The sequence below is a fragment of the Cibotium barometz genome, chromosome 45 (genome assembly GCF_041138505.1).
Source record: "Cibotium barometz isolate CiBa-2024 chromosome 45, ASM4113850v1, whole genome shotgun sequence".
In the NCBI taxonomy this organism is placed as follows: domain Eukaryota; kingdom Viridiplantae; phylum Streptophyta; class Polypodiopsida; order Cyatheales; family Cibotiaceae; genus Cibotium; species Cibotium barometz.
In genome coordinates, this window is record NC_141090.1 from 40,772,205 (window position 1) to 40,788,997 (window position 16,793).

Consider the following 16,793-nt stretch of genomic DNA (forward strand, 5'->3'; position numbering starts at 1 on the left):
ATTCTAGTCCCATGGAAGGCATAACATAATCTACCCTATAAATATATGATACTGGCGTGTATCATCGTAGTGGAGCAGTTCTCACAACTGCCTTCCATAATGAAAATAAAAATCGATCCCGAGGGCATGTCATCATGGCCAGGTCGTAGGGTAAGTTACAATTTTGGTTGAGCATGTGCACAACCATGAGTTGGTTGATGGTGCATCACAGTAGCAACAATAAGGCTGCACCTTGGCCCGTTTGGAAAGGAGGTTTACAATCACTTTAAATGACAACTAGGCAGAATTTTCTTTTCTGAGGCTAGCTTGAACACATTGGGCATGGCTAATCAACATGGCCTTCCCCGACTTGCTAGCCAATGCTTTCCAGCACCATTTTCAACAGCATTGGAAAATGCTGGCTGGCAAGTTGGCATGCAAACATCTCAACAGGGTTGTCTCAACAGCCAGCACAAATCATGGGGCTTTCAGCAAGCAAAATAAAACACAACCTTCCAACATTCATACACAGTTCAAATGCCTGAAAGCCTGATTATCGCAGCCTTCTAGTCCCGTCTAACCTAGCTATGGCTTGCACTAATTTAGCTAAAAAAACATTGCACAAATCCATTGCCTTGAATGAAACAAGACAAATATAACTGCCTTTAGTGAGCTTGCTGCTTTCTTGAGAAGGGAATGAACGTTCTGCAGGTCGGCAACTCACATCAAGGTGCAAAATGTGCAGACCCACTTCTGTTCTCTTGTCATGGAGAGGTTAGTAGGTTAAGAGTTGACCTGCTCAGCTCAATATTGTATAAACCTTTGATTACAACGGAATGCAATTAAAGCGATTCCCAAACCTGTAGAAGGTCTTGCATGCCTTCATGTTTTTTTTAAAATATGTTTCACTATAATTGAGAACACCTAAAATCCCTGATTGTCCTGTACACACTCTGCCAAGCTTGGCAAACCTACTTCTGGAGAGCACTTGTGAGCTTCTCCAGCAAATTTTTTAATGTATCCATGTTATCAGACTGTATACTGCATACAGCTGAACTGGTAGCTAGCAGGCACTCTAAAAATATTTCTGATACAATCCATACAGAGATTACATAAAGAAGAGAGAAATTCAACATCACACCTGATCAAACCATCAAACAATTCTGCCATTGCAATCCAAGATGGGAACTATAAAAACTGGGAGACAGCAGGTCTGCAACCATCTGTACTGAAAGGGGAAACTGCCAAGTGGCATTTTGTTCTTCAGAACAGCATGCACATGTCTCCAAACGATTTTGCATATGAAGTCTGAGGTTTCCATCACAGATTCTTCAGCACATCACGCACATGCCTGCGAACGATTTCGCATATGAAGTCTGAGGTTTCCATATCACACCCTCAGCTTGCTTTCTAACAGATCTCTAGCTTGCGTTTTCTGAATCCACCTAGATGGGCAACCTCGTCTCATATGCTTTTGTAGCAGTGGCATCTGTGTTTGCCCTGGCCCACTGCAGTACCGCCGTTTTTTGAGTGCACGGGGACAATTCTGCCCAAATACCAGGAAAATGTAATTTAACAATAGTGGTCACACTCAAAGAGCTCACAACAATTATTGATGCAAAAAGTCCAATATTCAAGAAAATCAAGTCTTCGTATTTACATTGCCAGAAGATGCTGAAGATGAATCTTGTGATAAACCACCTGCAGAGATCCTCTTGAAATTGACCATCCATAGTTCTCTCAGGTGCTGTGCTATCTCCTGGAGCAGGTCAAGCTCTGCATCTCTATGCTTGAAAGATTCTAAAGTCTCTCTGAGAAGCTCCCTGTCTGCCTCCAGCGCTTTCAGCCTCACTGCAAGCTGCTGAACTTCCTCCATTTCCACATGCTTTTCTTCCCTTGAGACAAGAGACTGCGAGTGTGTGTCATGATGCTCCCAAGAATCTTCAGAGCAGGAAAAATCTTTAACTATCCAACCAGCTTCCTGAGACAGGCTATCACTTTCCATTTCTTTTGATGAAAACAATCTTCTGGCTTGTGGAAGCTTTTCTGGAACCAGTGGCCTATGCTTATGCATTCCAGCTGCAATGAATTCTTGTGAAATGTTTGATTCGGACTTTCCCAGTGAAGGGTAATGGTTAGAGGCGGACTGTACTTCATAGACATCATGGACAGGCAAAAATCCTCCAACTGCTCCATCCATGTCCACGTCGTCTCTGTGTCCCCTACTTTTATCACCATCCACACACTGACCACCCCATGGATCAGCATGGCTGCTATCAGCCTTCCTGTTCAGCGAACTGTAATCCAAATGCTGGACTCCATGTGACTTTGAGCAATGTTTTGGAGTTCCCAACTCATCTTTCCCTCGAAGCTCCTGAAGCTCTTCCTCTAACACCCATAAGCGTTCTAGTATGAACCGTGTTTCCTCATCATCTGTGGAGAATATAGACCTTCCCACCTCCCTGGGCTGCTGATAAATATTGTGCGGTCCACGTAGTCCTCCATCCAAAAGATCCCCAGGTATCCATTCATCCTCCAGCATTTTTGGTTGCAAGCCCTCACCCACTTTGTTGTCCGGAGGAGAATCTCTTAATCTTTTGCTTGTCTTTTGCTCAGCAGTGCAAGGGCTTAATCCAAAGCCTTCTTCCAAAGCCACGTTCGGCCCCATGCGTAACAGCTGGGGAGCACTTTTGGTCCCTGACTGATAAACCTCTGATGATGAAGGTAATGCCTTCAGCTGGTCATTACCCCCCTCTAGCGACAATATGTCCCCTTCCTCATCGATCCCTCTAAGCAGCAACATGGGTTTTGGGGACTGCATTGATAGTCCTCCATTTTCCTTCCTGGACCTGCTTTTTACCTCATCAACCTTCTCGGCAAGAAGCCTCTCCCTATACAACTCAACCTCCTTCTCCAAAGCAAAGTTCTCTTTCTCCCGCTTGAATAGAATTTCCTTCAAGAGTGCCATGGCCTGCTCGTCATAATCAGCTTTCTCTTCCGACATTCTCTGCAACTGTGCTACCTCCATCTGCATGGCTGACTTCTCTTCCTGAAGTCTTGAAATCATGGCCATAGCTTCACTGGTGGCAATTGCTGCAGCGTTCCTTTCATTCTCAAGCTCTGCTTCCAAAGCAACTAAAATCGTCCTCTCTGTTTGCAGAGCTTCTTTCAATGCATCCAAACCCTCATCTTCTTCTAAGGGAGTTTCTTCCTCTTCCTGTTCAGCTTCCAATACAGGCACTGGAAGAACCATCCTTTCAACTTGTTCAGACAATCTTTCCTGTTGTCCCCATTCAGTCTCTCTCACATGAGAGCTCTGGTCAGTGCTCTCAAAGATATTGTTTGTTGAGACAATTGAGACCAAATCTTCCTCCTGCCTCTCTGTAGCATTTACGTCATCCAAACCATCACCTTCACTTCCTTTACAAATATCTTTGATAGCTACCTCTCCCTGTTCAGGTTCAGAACTCTTTTCATCCTTCTCACAAGGTGCATCAACACCCTCCAAGCACTTTTCATCCTTCTGAAAAGGTGTATCAACGTCCTCCAAGCATACTTCTTTGACCCCTCCAATACTGGCTTGCTGAATGTCCACCTCCTCTAATGAAGTTACAGATGATGCCACCAGATCCTTCCCCAAACAGCCTTCACCCTCTATGGGCTGTTGTTCCATTGCCTCTTGAATGATGGGTTCCAATGGTGTTTCTGAGATAAACTGACCAAAAGACTCCCCTTCTGTCTCTGATGGACAATCATTCCACAGAGCGCTTGTACCTTCAACCTCTTCAAGAAGTAAATTCCCCCCCTGTGTTCCATGCAAATCAGCTTCCATAGATATGGTTGTTTTTACTAACTCCTTGTCACCTTCTTTGACATCATCAGCGACAGGGCCATCTTTAATACCATCAGCATCATCACGCTTGATGCAAGTTCTGGCAGGCCCAGACAACTCACATAGATGCTGTTGATCATCTAGAACTGGAACATCTTGAACCAGGTTAGTTTTACTGGTGTATTCATCCTTAAAATGTTCTGCGTGAATTTGCGAGTCCAGTACCTGCTCAAGGATGACCTCCTGCAGCATGCTTTGCTCTTTGAAAAACTGCTCATCTTGAGAGATATTCCGGAACCATCCATCCCCCTCTTGTGTTACCGACTCCTCTATTGGAGGTGGTCCACTGCCCTCTTGCTGTGACTCTGAATCATAAACACTGGCCAAATCTTGCCTAAATTTCTCCTTTGAAGTTTCCTCTTCCTGAAACTCCAATCGGCTTCCAGAAGTTTCTACCTCTTCATAATCTGAGAGCCCTATCTTGCTATGTCCATCACATACATCCACACTCTTACACTCAATAAAGCTCTTTCCCACTGGTAATGCTTCCAAAATTCCTAAAAGGACCTCTCCTTTCTGTACTTCACCTGGGCTCATAGCAGGATTCCATGCACCCAAAGCAATCAAACTGCTCCTGTCTTCACTGCTTTTGCCTTGAGCTGACTGATTAGTTTCTGATGGCCCTTGATTTCCAAGAAGGGCCAGATTGGCCCCATTATTGACAAAATGATGAGGATTATTTGTTGAGAATTTTGGCACCTCAAATTCATCATCAGCGCTCTCTGCTTGAGTATTTTCAAAAGAATGAGATGGGATATCATAGATTCCCTCATTCACACCCTCCAATTGCACATGAGGATTCTCATCATCAGTGTCTCTCCTTATGGCCTCACCACTATATGTTGATGAATCATCATCATCATCATCAACGCATCTCTCTTTCTGCACACACTCTTCCTTTGGAATACAAAACTTCTTGCTTGAACCTGCAGATATTGAAAAAGTCTCACAGTGATCCTCTGCATCAGAATTATTACTGATTTCAGAGACAGACCTTGCAGAGAACAATGGGAGATTATCTTCATCAAATAGCTTGCTGCCAGCAGGAGCTGCAGCAACAAAGACTTTCCGCTTCACATACTTATGCCGATTCAGCCTTCTGTAGACTGGATTATTGCAACAAGGACAGAAACAGTATGCCGGATGACGACACCATGCATGATCCCTTTCATGATGGTCCCTTCTGCTTGAATCAAGATGATGGCCATACACATCCACATCACGCTCTCTGGCATTAGGATCCTTTGAGGTAGAATCATCCCTTCCTGAAATGTGGCACACAGCTTCATCTTGGCATCCATTTTCATCATTACCAGGAAAAGAAAATCCTTCAGACTGTAGCTTAGAATAAGTCCGGAAAGGGTGGCAATCAGAGCAAAGTTCATCTACACAAAACTCTTTTGATTTGTTAAGGAGAGGAACAGAGTATCTTTGACCTCTTGTGGACTCAGAATGAAGAGGGTGGGAGCATCCTATATATGTACAGGGGGGCTCTAAACCAAAAAGCTTAACAAACCGGGAAGTAATGAAGGCAATGGCTGCACCTAAGAGCAAAAGGATAGATAGAAACAACTCCATTATAGCAGATATAAAAGCAGACACTCTCCATGGATCATCATCAGAGATGAGTTCCCATTCTCCTAATGCCATTGCAGATATTGGAAACATGAAACAACAGCTGCTGCCAATAGAGCTGAGACGCTTGGGCAACGGCCAGGGATCGATCATTGATATACACCTGATCTGTAGTGAGGCAAACGAAAAAAGAGCCCACTACAGTGATGATCCTACAGGGCAATACTGGACCTTTTGATGCCGAGTGTAATGCCAATCAGGTCAATGCAATATACAGGATTCTGATAGAAAAACCAGATAATAAACACTTATATGCTCTAAATTTGAAGGAGAGAGGATACAGAATGATGATCAAACCATATGAATCAAAGTGCAGATTGAAGATCAGAGCTATAACCTCACTTAAGGAAGATCAATACAATATGAACATGTACAGAAAACGATGAAATCAGAGAGGAGATCAAAAGGTCGGGGAGATGAAATGAAGCAAAACTGTCGTAGAAATAGGAAAAAAATGGAACCCAATTCAGAAAATGCAACAAAGAGTTGAACCCAATTCAAGAAAGGCAACAAACTGTGAGAAAAACTGCAACCCATTTAAGGGAAGAGAACAAGCACTGGACCCTATTGAGGTCAGAAGAGAACGGGTAAGGTAGTCGGCTTGCATTATCCGCAGTCTAGATGGGCAAGAGGAAAAAATAACAGAGAGGGTTGTAAGGGAAGGAAGGAGCGAATGGGGCAAGAAAAGTATAATTGGCACCCATGTGGATGTACGAGAAGTGGGTGAAAAGGCAAGAAAGCAGGATATCTTTTCTTTTGTTTTACAGCAACCCAACTGGGCAGAGAGCCCAAAACAGATGAAGAGGCAATTTTTTTTCTTTTGTTTTGCAGAGAGAGGACCCAAAACAAAATGAAGGGCTTACTTTTTCAGGGAGGAAGGGCATAGGATGCTGTTTTAGAAAAACCATGGAGAGAAAGAGAGAGAAGGGCACCTTTGGATGCTGAAAGAAATGTGTGTGTGTGTGTGTGTGTGTGTGTGTGTGAGAGAGAGAGAGAGAGAGAGAGAGAGGACTTAGAGGGGTACCTTTGGGAAAAGATGATACTATTTTTCTTCATTAGACCCACCATCGCCACCATCATTACCCAGGTAGCCCACACCACAGGCTAGCCTTTTCCACAGTAAAGTCCCATTCCTCCACGCATCTCTAAATATATATATATATGTACTGGAAACCTTTGTACTCGAGAACCTCTATGCTCCACCCCATCGCCACCTAAAACTCTTGAGTGGTGGGCTAGAAAATTTATGTAGATCTCTCTCCACCACAGCCAATTTTGTCAGTTCTTTCTGACCCTTCCTCTTCCGTAAGAGGTGGGTTTTTTTTCCGCAAATCTATTATCTATTTAAACTAAACTTCTCAAACTCTTATCCCTTAATTTTCAAAGCAAGAGAAAATTTCAACCGCCGGTCAAAAAATGCAGGCTTTTGCCGACCATTGACCTATACTCCATTTGTTTTTCTTGTTTGATGGTGTTTCTATTCTTGAATGTATGTCCACCTTATTCTTACATGTATTCTCATTTATAGATACGAGTAGCCTCACCCGTCGTCTACTCCGTCTTTCGCGGGGACTAGGAGCCTCAAACCTCCATCTTTCGCGGGGACTAGGAGCCTCAAACCTCCAAACTGTGTCCCGAACCTCCAAAGTCTTGCCATGTAATAGCTTCGCGAAACTCTTCCTTCATATATTATATATTGAAATAGAGTTCTTTTTTTCCCTTCCATGGAATCATGGATGATGGGACTAGTTAAACTACTATTCTTATCAAGGCCTTCTCAATGTAGCGCATGTAGGTTTCGAAGTAGATGTAGTCCCCATACACTCCCTTCACACCTTATATTAAATACCTCTTGATGTTGATATCAAGGCTTCCAAGCACCCTATTTCCATAGGGAATCCCAAGTACATAATTTTAGCAAAACTCGCTTGATCTTGACTTAGAGGCTTCCAAATCCTCTATCTTCTTATAGAACCTTGAGGTTCATATAGGGCTAACAAGTAGTTAAAGTTATTTTAATCACTTCTCACAAGGGAGTGGACTTCATGCTCCTAGCGAGTCCCTTGGGATTATACCTTAAGGTGGGTAAGCGAAACCACTCTTAGAAATGGGAGTGATGAAGTAACTTACAAAAGCATTTCTCTATTGGAGTCTATGGATGGCATACTACAATGCCATATGGTAGGAATGATCCTAACAAAGAAAAAGCTAGATAGTTGAGGGACTTGAAATGGAGAGAAGGGTGCATCCAAAGTAATTGGGTGATTAAAAGTGGGTGAAAGGGACTATTTAGGGGAGAGAGAAGGAGGGGTGGGAGGATCTACTATGCCAAAATAAAAGAAATCACATTGATAAGAAGTAAATCCACATGTTATTAAATGTACTTCACTTCTCTTACAAAATAAAGCTTGGAAGGTATTTGTAGAATGGAGACTTATAATTTAGCACCTTCACAATTGCTTTGGAAAGCTTTGTTGCCAAATTTCACAACACACAAACTCCAAACTTGTATTTCAATATTAAGTGAGTCTTGAGATTTATATGCACAAAGGATTTACTAAGGTAGATCATAGACTATTTATTAGATCTTTATACTCAATATCACTGCTAAAAGTTGTAAAAGCTATCCTTGACGTTTGTGCACAATGATATGCTACCAACATTATCAAAATTTTGATTTAAATAAAAAATATGTATAGAAATATAGCATTGTAGTAAGAAAAAGAATTCTAATTTAAGAAATATTTAAAGATACGATGTATAGTTGATTTTACCTAAACTAACAACAAGAACAAGTAATATTCTTTTTACAATGGAGGATGCAAGACCTCACCCTTCATGATGATACTTTGAGTATAGTTTATTCAAACTTGAGAGACAAGTAGGGTGCCAAGACGTGAAGTTCATGATATCAATTTCACCTTAGAGGCATTCCCCATTGGGAAGTATGAAAGAGGCCTCGGGCACCCAATTGTTATCCCCATATACCTAGGTAGATCTAGAAGAAGCAGTGTCCATCCATATGACCCCCCTCCCTCCTAGACCTCTTCTCCCCCCCCCTCTTCCTTAAAAAAAAACCTTGTTTGTGATGTGGTAGAGGACCTGCTAATTGTCCTCCCATTTGCCACACTATCATGGAAGCATGAGTTGTAACATCTTGTCTTATAAAGAATGCTACTTATTTTGTATGAGCGTAGCTAAACCCTTTAGCTTGGATGTGCTAGGTAAATTTCACTTAGAGCCCTTCCCGATTTGAAAGAGCTGTAGGAATTAAGAAGCTTTGGTAGAGCAGATGACATGCCCCCATACCACGAAAAATGATGCTTGTGAAATTCTTGTGAAATTCTCAGAGAAGGAGGAGAAGGAGAAGCGAGCTGACAATCTTTGTGTTAAGGGAGACAAAACCCATACCATACTTTGTATCTATGTTACTGACTTTTATAATTGCTTCCCTCTATCTTTCAATGGGAAAGGGCTCTTGAAGGAGAGCTTATAAAGATGAGTTACTCTCATGAATGAAAAGTAATCGAATTACCATTGTTACATGTCCTTTTGCCTTGTAGCACTTCGTTTATGCATGAATTGCAAGTGTAGTTGATTATGTGTGATGGTAACTTTAGTTATCTTTCGCTCACATAAAAGGTAAGGACCATAACTAATATAAGGCTCTCACGTTTTCTCTAAGGCCTCTAAGTTTCTATTTTAATGCTAGTAAAAAGTGAGTCAAGAGAATATCCCTTTATTAACTCCACTCGTGTTGTCTAGTACATATTGAGTATATGCAAGCTACTGACCCCTCCACATCCAAACTTGACTGAGAGGGTGAAACACATAACACAAACCCCTCAATGAGTAGTGCACCACCCTACATACACACTAAATGGAGTGGACACCTTGACCTTGTACACATGTTTAGACCTCTAGTGATAGGTCCATCCATTCCTACTAGCAACGCATGCACCTTCTCCCCTTTAGCATGAGGATCCTTTGAGCATAGCACAAGCTATAGAAAGGGAGCTGCAAGGCTTGACTTACATGAGAGACCCAAACTGAGATGCTACAAGTAAAGACTTATGCTAATAAAGTTGCCTGCTTATGAAGTTAAAGGCAAGCATTACTTATGAAGTTAAAGGCAAGCATTACTTATCCTTAGCAAAGAGGTGGTGGAGACACAAAAATTGTGTAGCATTTCTTTGTGAGGACTCAAATCTTGCTAGTGCCACTTTTTCATTAATCATTTCTTGCAATAAACAAGGGAGAATTAAAAAAGTAAGTTAGATCTTTGTATGCTTCTAGCAATAAATAGGTGCTCCCCACTAACTAATAAGGAGAATATAAAAGGAGTCTTTATCTAGAAGCTATTATATGATAGTGGTCTAGTAAATATAAGTGGTCATAATGATTCACAATGTGGTTATGCAAATCAAGCATTGGGCCTAGTTAAAACACTATGATAAGCTGTATTCACTTTGGAGCTCTTTTTTTAAAATCTCTAACTCATTAGACACACACACATACACATACGTACGTACATATACACACACACACACACACACACACACACACATGTACGTATACACACACACACACACACGTATGTACATATACACACACACACACACACACACGTACGTATATATATATATATATATATATATATCACACACACACGTACGTATATATATATATATATATATATATCATACACACACACGTACGTACGTACATATATACACACACACACACATGTACGTATATATATATATATATATATATATATATATATATATATCACACACACACAAGTACGTACGTACACATATATACACACACACACACACACACATGTACGTATATATATATATATATATATATATATATCACACACACACGTACGTACACACACACACACACACACACATGTACGTATATATATATATACATACACACATGTACACACACACACACACACACACACACATGTACGTATATATATATATATATATATACGTACATGTGTGTGTGTGTGTATATATATATATGTGTACGTACGTACTTGTGTGTGTGTATATATATATGTGTACGTACGTACTTGTGTGTGTGTGATATATATATATATATATATATATACACGTACATGTGTGTGTGTGTATATATGTACGTACGTACGTGTGTGTGTATGATATATATATATATATATATATATATATATATATATATGTACACATACACACACACACACACATACATGTACGTATATACATATATATATATATATATATATGTACACATACACACACACACACACACACATGTACGTATATATATATATATATATATACGTACATGTGTGTGTGTGTGTGTATGTGTACGTACGTATGTGTGTGTGTGTGTGGAGATATAGATATATACATGTGTGTATATGTGTGTCAGCACACATGCATTTTGCAAACCCCTTATCTGTGGATTTTGAGTATTTAAAATGACCCCTTTTCTTTTAAAAATTTATATTATTGTTTTCAAATCCATTAAATAAGACCTTTTATAAATATAGTTTTGTAAACTTATTCTAAAAATGTGATTTAAAAACCCCTTTTGGTGAATTCACAATATACATTTAAGTGAGCCCCACCAAGGTACACTCTATGTAAGGCTTTTCTTGATCAAAGGTGTTAACTCCCACTCGGGCACATCATATAATCTAGCCAAAACACTATTCTCATAGCAATAGACACTCTTAGCCTCAAACTTCAAATTACCAATCGTCATTGCTTAAAACACCTTAATGCAACTTTATGCTTTTATAGCCCACTTAGTGCAATTTTATGCTTTTACAACCCGCTCAGTAGCTTAAGATCAAGCCTTTTTAATTCACCTAGGGATTCCTTTAGTGATTCACTTACTATAGCTTTAAAAAGGGACACATAGGGAGTCCTATAGAGTAGGTGTAGTTCACATATTACAACACATCATAACCCTTTGCATCTAGGAAGGTAGGAGCCCCAAAAACCTTCATTTGGAATGCAAACTTTAACATGTTAGATCAAATTGGACTTGTATTTCCACCAAGAAGTCCTCCAACTACATAAGGGAAATTCCCAAGTACTACACAAGGGAAATTCAATATTGAAGAAAACCTTCATGAGGACAAGAAAGCCAAAGCAGTAGAAACACATGTAACCTTTCATGGGTAAAGGCACCTACACTATGGGAGGTCTATAAAATGTCTAGCACTAGCAAGATTAGGGATAACAAATATTCAAGTTGCTATGGATGCATGCAACACAAAGGTTTAACATTAAAAAGATATTGAAATGGACATAAGCTAGAGATAAATGTGAAGCATCATAGACAAGAAAGTTCTTGAGAGATGTCAAATTAGCAATTTGAAATTTGTTTTAAGGGGAGTAACTTCACTTCTCATACTTAGAATAATATTTTTAGACCCAATACCATTTAAGGATGTTCTTGTAAAAGGGTTTACACCTTTCATAAGCAATGCCTTAAACTTTGTGGAGTACATATGTGCTAATAAGAACCAAAACAATAAGGAGAGATATGTGTTCATTTTCAAATATTGATTTCTCAAATATGGAAGAGCCATAAACTCTCTAGTGAACTAAAAAAAGAAATGTTTGAATGACTTTCATAAAAGTGCATTTAAAACATGCATAATGATTTTTTATTATTACAAGCACATGCTCTTATACCTACACTTAAACAAGAGTATTATTTCAAGTGTATCTCTTTGGAAGCATGAACTTTTCTTCTTAAGGCCCCACACTTATGGTATAACTTTGTTGTCAAGTTATGTAAGATGATTTGTGTAGCATGATACATGACTTGTTCTTAAAGAATAAAATTGGTTAGCACAAATAATTTGCAAGGTGAGCATTAATTAGGTGCTTGGGCTAGGGAAATGGAATGTGATATTAAGGAAAATTTTGAAGTCTTTAATAAACCTTGTAAATCATTTATTTTTAATGATGTGTGTGTGCACGTGTATGCACGCGCACATTTATGTCTACATGTATATGTGCATGTGTGTGTGCATGTAATACACACACATGTGTACCATACATGAGAGAGAGAGAGAGAGAGAGAGAGAGTCATCGAGGCACAAAATTTATAAAAATCAAAATTATAACAATACACGCACATGTGTACCTATATACATGAGAGAGAGAGAGAGAGAGAGAGAGAGAGAGAGAGAGAGAGAGAGAGAGAGAGAGATATCGAGGCACAAAATTTATAAAAATCAAAATTATAACAACACAAATTTGATGCAACCTCTAACCTCGATCTTTAGTTTGTAGTAAAAAGGCATATGATAACAAAATTTTCCCAAGAAACACCTTTCAATATGAAGAAGAAAAGACATAAACTTGTCTTGAGAGAGTAAAAGAGCTGCCGACCAGACTGGGAGAGCCAAGCAAACCTTGAGCTGGTGCCCAAACTCCTCACATCCAAAGCACCTGTTCTCGCTTCTTCGAAGCTCTTCCCTCTGCATTCTTGTAAGAGCCGGAGTTCCTGAGAAAGTACTTCGAGGGAAAGGTCTTCCTTCATTCCTGAAGCTTCCCGTCTCCAGATTCTGGTTGGGACCTTGGTGTCTCTTTGGAGGTGGAAGGTTGGAAGAACTTCCCGGTGTCTGGAATCTCTTGAAGGATGAGGGAGCTGGCTTTGGCAGGACTTTAACAATGAAGGCTTTGGCAAAGTCCTTCGCCGTTTTCTGTGACAGCTTCTGCCATGGACATTGGCTTGGCATTCTTGACCAGTGTGTCTAAGGGTTCATTCATTCCCCGAATGAACCTGGCTGCATGAGTTGCTCTTCGTCTAGAGGTGGTGAATACTCGAGGAGAAGAGCAAATGCTTGGTGATATTCTTCGATGGTTTTGCTCCCCTGGTTTAGCTCTAAAAATTCATTCATCTTGGTTTCTAAAAACCCGGGGGGACAAAATATTTTCCTTAGATAGGCTTTAAGATCATTCCATGATTGGGTATTCCTATCTAGATGGCTGGTATCACAATGGTTTCTCCATTTCTGTTTCCATAATTTTCAGCCTAGCAAGAGCCATTTTGCTCCTCTCATTGTAGCTGGTGACATCAAAATACTCCTCCATTGCTTCAATCCATTTCTCTACAGCCTCACCCAAGTTCTCCCCTTCACCTTTGAAGGGTCTTGGCTGAATTCTGGGTGAAGAGCCTTACGAACGTCGGGGTCAAGTTCTTCTTCATCAGTGAGAGGGTCTGGCTGACGGCCACAGTTCCCTCGCCTCATGATTCTGCCAAAAATGATACATTATTAAATTTTTATTTTGATTTCATCCACGAGATCCAAAGACTTAAGAGGTTCGAAAAATAATTTCTTAAACAAGATAAATGATCTTATTAAAGATCTATGATATATGTTCGGAAATAGATTTTGCTTTATCAATTCGTCAATAAACAATCACTTATACAACAGGGAATTTTTTCCACAAATCATTTCTTTATTTATATAAAGGTTGCAATATGTAGATAGAGCAGCTCAACTCCAGAAGTCAAAATCTTCTTGGGAGACGCATAAGACGACAATACTAGGTTATAGCCATGCCCTGATACAAATGTTCCCTTTACTGCCAAGGGAGCTTCTATCTTCTCCTTATTAATAAAGCGACTAAGGAGTATGTAGATATGGCAGGAAAGTATGAAATTTCAAGGCGTCGGGTGATATTAAATAACACCATGTATCACTTTCAACCTCGTCAGAATCATGGTTAATGAGAGATTCTGCCTTAGCATCGCACGCTGGTCACAAGAGGCGTGGACATACTACCCTGCAAACCACTTGTGCTGTCGTCTCTCCACTTGGTCAGGAAAATATAAATCCTCGAAATGGCCCACGAGTCTGGCTCGGCTTGTTCGAGTTGTAGCGGAAGAGATGAGATGCTCGAAGGTGAACGTAGTCATGATGACTGGGTGAGGTCGGAAACACCAGATAAGTGTGGAACTTCCATCTATAAAATCAAATTCTTTGATCCTAGCAACCGCGAGCCCGTGCATCACCTGGTCAGAACCCTCTAGGATCCTACTTAGGTGTCCTAGCACTTCACTCAGGGACCGCTTCGTCGATCCTCGCCCATCGTACCGGAAACGCACCATTTTAACCGTACCGCTGGTCAAGACCTCGGTAGGCTTTGCCCCGCGAGCGACGTCCCTCGACGACTCCCCGCCAGCTGTTGAATGAGCCTCTTCTTAGATTAACACATACCAAATGCTTCCTCCAACATTCTGCCATAAAACAATCCTTTAAAAGAAAACAAAGGTTCTATGCAAGTAAAATTCCTAGTTTGAGATTGGTTCCACAAAACCCCTTTTCCTTAATCCACAATTTCATAATGAGAATCCTTGATCTCTCATCAGGGTAATCTACCCATCATTTGACTGACTGTCCAACTAGATTCTTGGTGATTTCGGCCAAGGAAAAACTAATTAATTCAATGGTAGTCTATTCTTTATATTAATAACTAGAATCAGTCTCACGAGATTTTTGCTTGATTTAGATCGAGAGATGGAAAAGTAGGCCTACTTAGTAGGTTCTAGGACGTGGTTCTCCAATTATGTTTACTGACCGTCCCTCTCATAGTCATGGTCTAACCAAAATTATTCGGTTTAGTTCTAGCTTTGATTCCAAGGATTCTCTTTAGAGATAAGCTACTGAACTTCTAACCGAGGAAATTTCAACTTTGTGAATTTCATTCCTTCTTAACCATAATAGATTAAGAAATGGTTTTATATTTGAATATCGGACTTTAATAAAAATACTCTTCTTCCATTTAATCTAATTTTGGGTAAATACCAATTTAGTGATTTAACCACATAAAATATCTAAAGATACTCTTTTTCCATTTAATGTAATTTTGGGTAAATACCAATTTAGAGATTTAACCACATAAAATATCTAAAGATATTCTTTCTGTCAACTTAATTTACCAACCCTAATTCTCTAGGTGGATTTTTGTTGAATAAGCTTAAAATTATCTTTTTCTCATTTAATGATTGGATTCCAATTGTCATGGAAATTCCTCTTTTATCATAAAATAAATTTATCTAAAATTTATTTTTAAATTAAATAAAAATATCCATTAATTTAAATATGCCAAGAATTCCAATTTTACTATTTAAATGATTGAATTCCAAATGCCATAGGAATTCCTCTTTTATCATTTAAATTTTCTCATGCATAAAAATAAATTTATCTAAAATTTCTCTTAAAATTAAATAAAAGTATCCATTAATTCAATTATGCCAAGAATTTCACTTTTATCATTTAAATGATTGAATTCCAAATGTCATGGGAATTTCTCTTTTATCATTTAATTTTTTTCATGCATAAAAATAAATTTAAATAAAAATATTTATTATTTTAATATTTCAAATTTTCTCTTTTTCGATTGAATTACATGGATCTCCATTATCATGGGAATTCCTCTTTTTACATAAAAATAGAAATACCAAAAATTCCTCATTTCTCTAATTAATTATTTATGCATATATACTAAAAACTAGTTTTTCCATGAATGTAATGAAAATTGTTCTTTTAGCATAGGATGACTAATCCTAGAATATGGTAGGAAGTCCTCTTTTCACATTATGCATAAAAATGAGTTATGTATTAATTTCTAAAATTTTTGTCATAGCTCCGCTGCTATTACTGATAATTTTTAATATTTTTGGAAAGAATAAGACTTTATAATACAATTATGATAGATTAACTATCATTGGACCTAAATCCAATTTATGGAATTAAATCATAAGTTTATTAGCATAAAAGCATTAAAAAGCCATTTTCTAACCTCTAGCTTAACTAGCATAGAGTTTGATTTTTGAATTGAGAATTTATCAATGAGATTCATCCATTTGAATAAGAATTAGTCATAGGAATGACCATTCTTTTGGGGAGAGAGAGATATACATAAAAAGCATCTTAATTAAGCATAAATATAAACTTTTTGTGATTAATCATTGGAATTCTTTTAGAAAACTTAATGTGCATTGAAAAACAATTCATTTGAAACTTCTCAAGCTTGAGAGGGGTTGAGAAGTGAAATCATTGAGAATATTAAAGAAAACCATGAAATTACATCTTACCTCTTGATTTTGCTTGCTTCTTTCTCTTAGAAGGAAGCCCCCAACCAATCAATTGGTTTAGTGTGTTGAGAGGAAAGATCCAAGGATTGTTGAAGAGAGAGAGAAGCTCCAATCTCTCCAAAAGTAGAGGATTTTTAAGGGATAATAGAAAATATGC

General features: G+C 38.9%; 1 protein-coding gene across 1 annotated transcript; it reads right to left on the minus strand.

Annotated features, from left to right (window-relative positions):
- Positions 1-758: 758 nt before the first annotated feature.
- LOC147612761 (uncharacterized) lies at positions 759-6,717 on the minus strand. The gene is made up of 2 exons (XM_086783327.1): positions 1,640-6,717; positions 759-1,525 (listed from the first exon to the last, which is right to left on the minus strand). Exons 1-2 carry the CDS (start codon positions 5,597-5,599, stop codon positions 1,370-1,372), a joined length of 4,116 nt encoding a protein of 1,371 aa, XP_086639453.1. The 5' UTR covers positions 5,600-6,717; the 3' UTR covers positions 759-1,369.
- Between the last annotated feature and the right edge of the window lie 10,076 nt (positions 6,718-16,793).

Bases quoted from the DNA above. Each gene is read 5' to 3' on its own strand.
- LOC147612761 (XM_086783327.1), bottom strand. From the start codon at position 5,599: ATGATCGATCCCTGGCCGTTGCCCAAGCGTCTCAGCTCTATTGGCAGC. The intron at 1,526-1,639 runs GTAAATACGAAG...GTATTTGGGCAG, and splicing joins CTTCAGCATCTTCTGGCAAT to AATTGTCCCCGTGCACTCAA.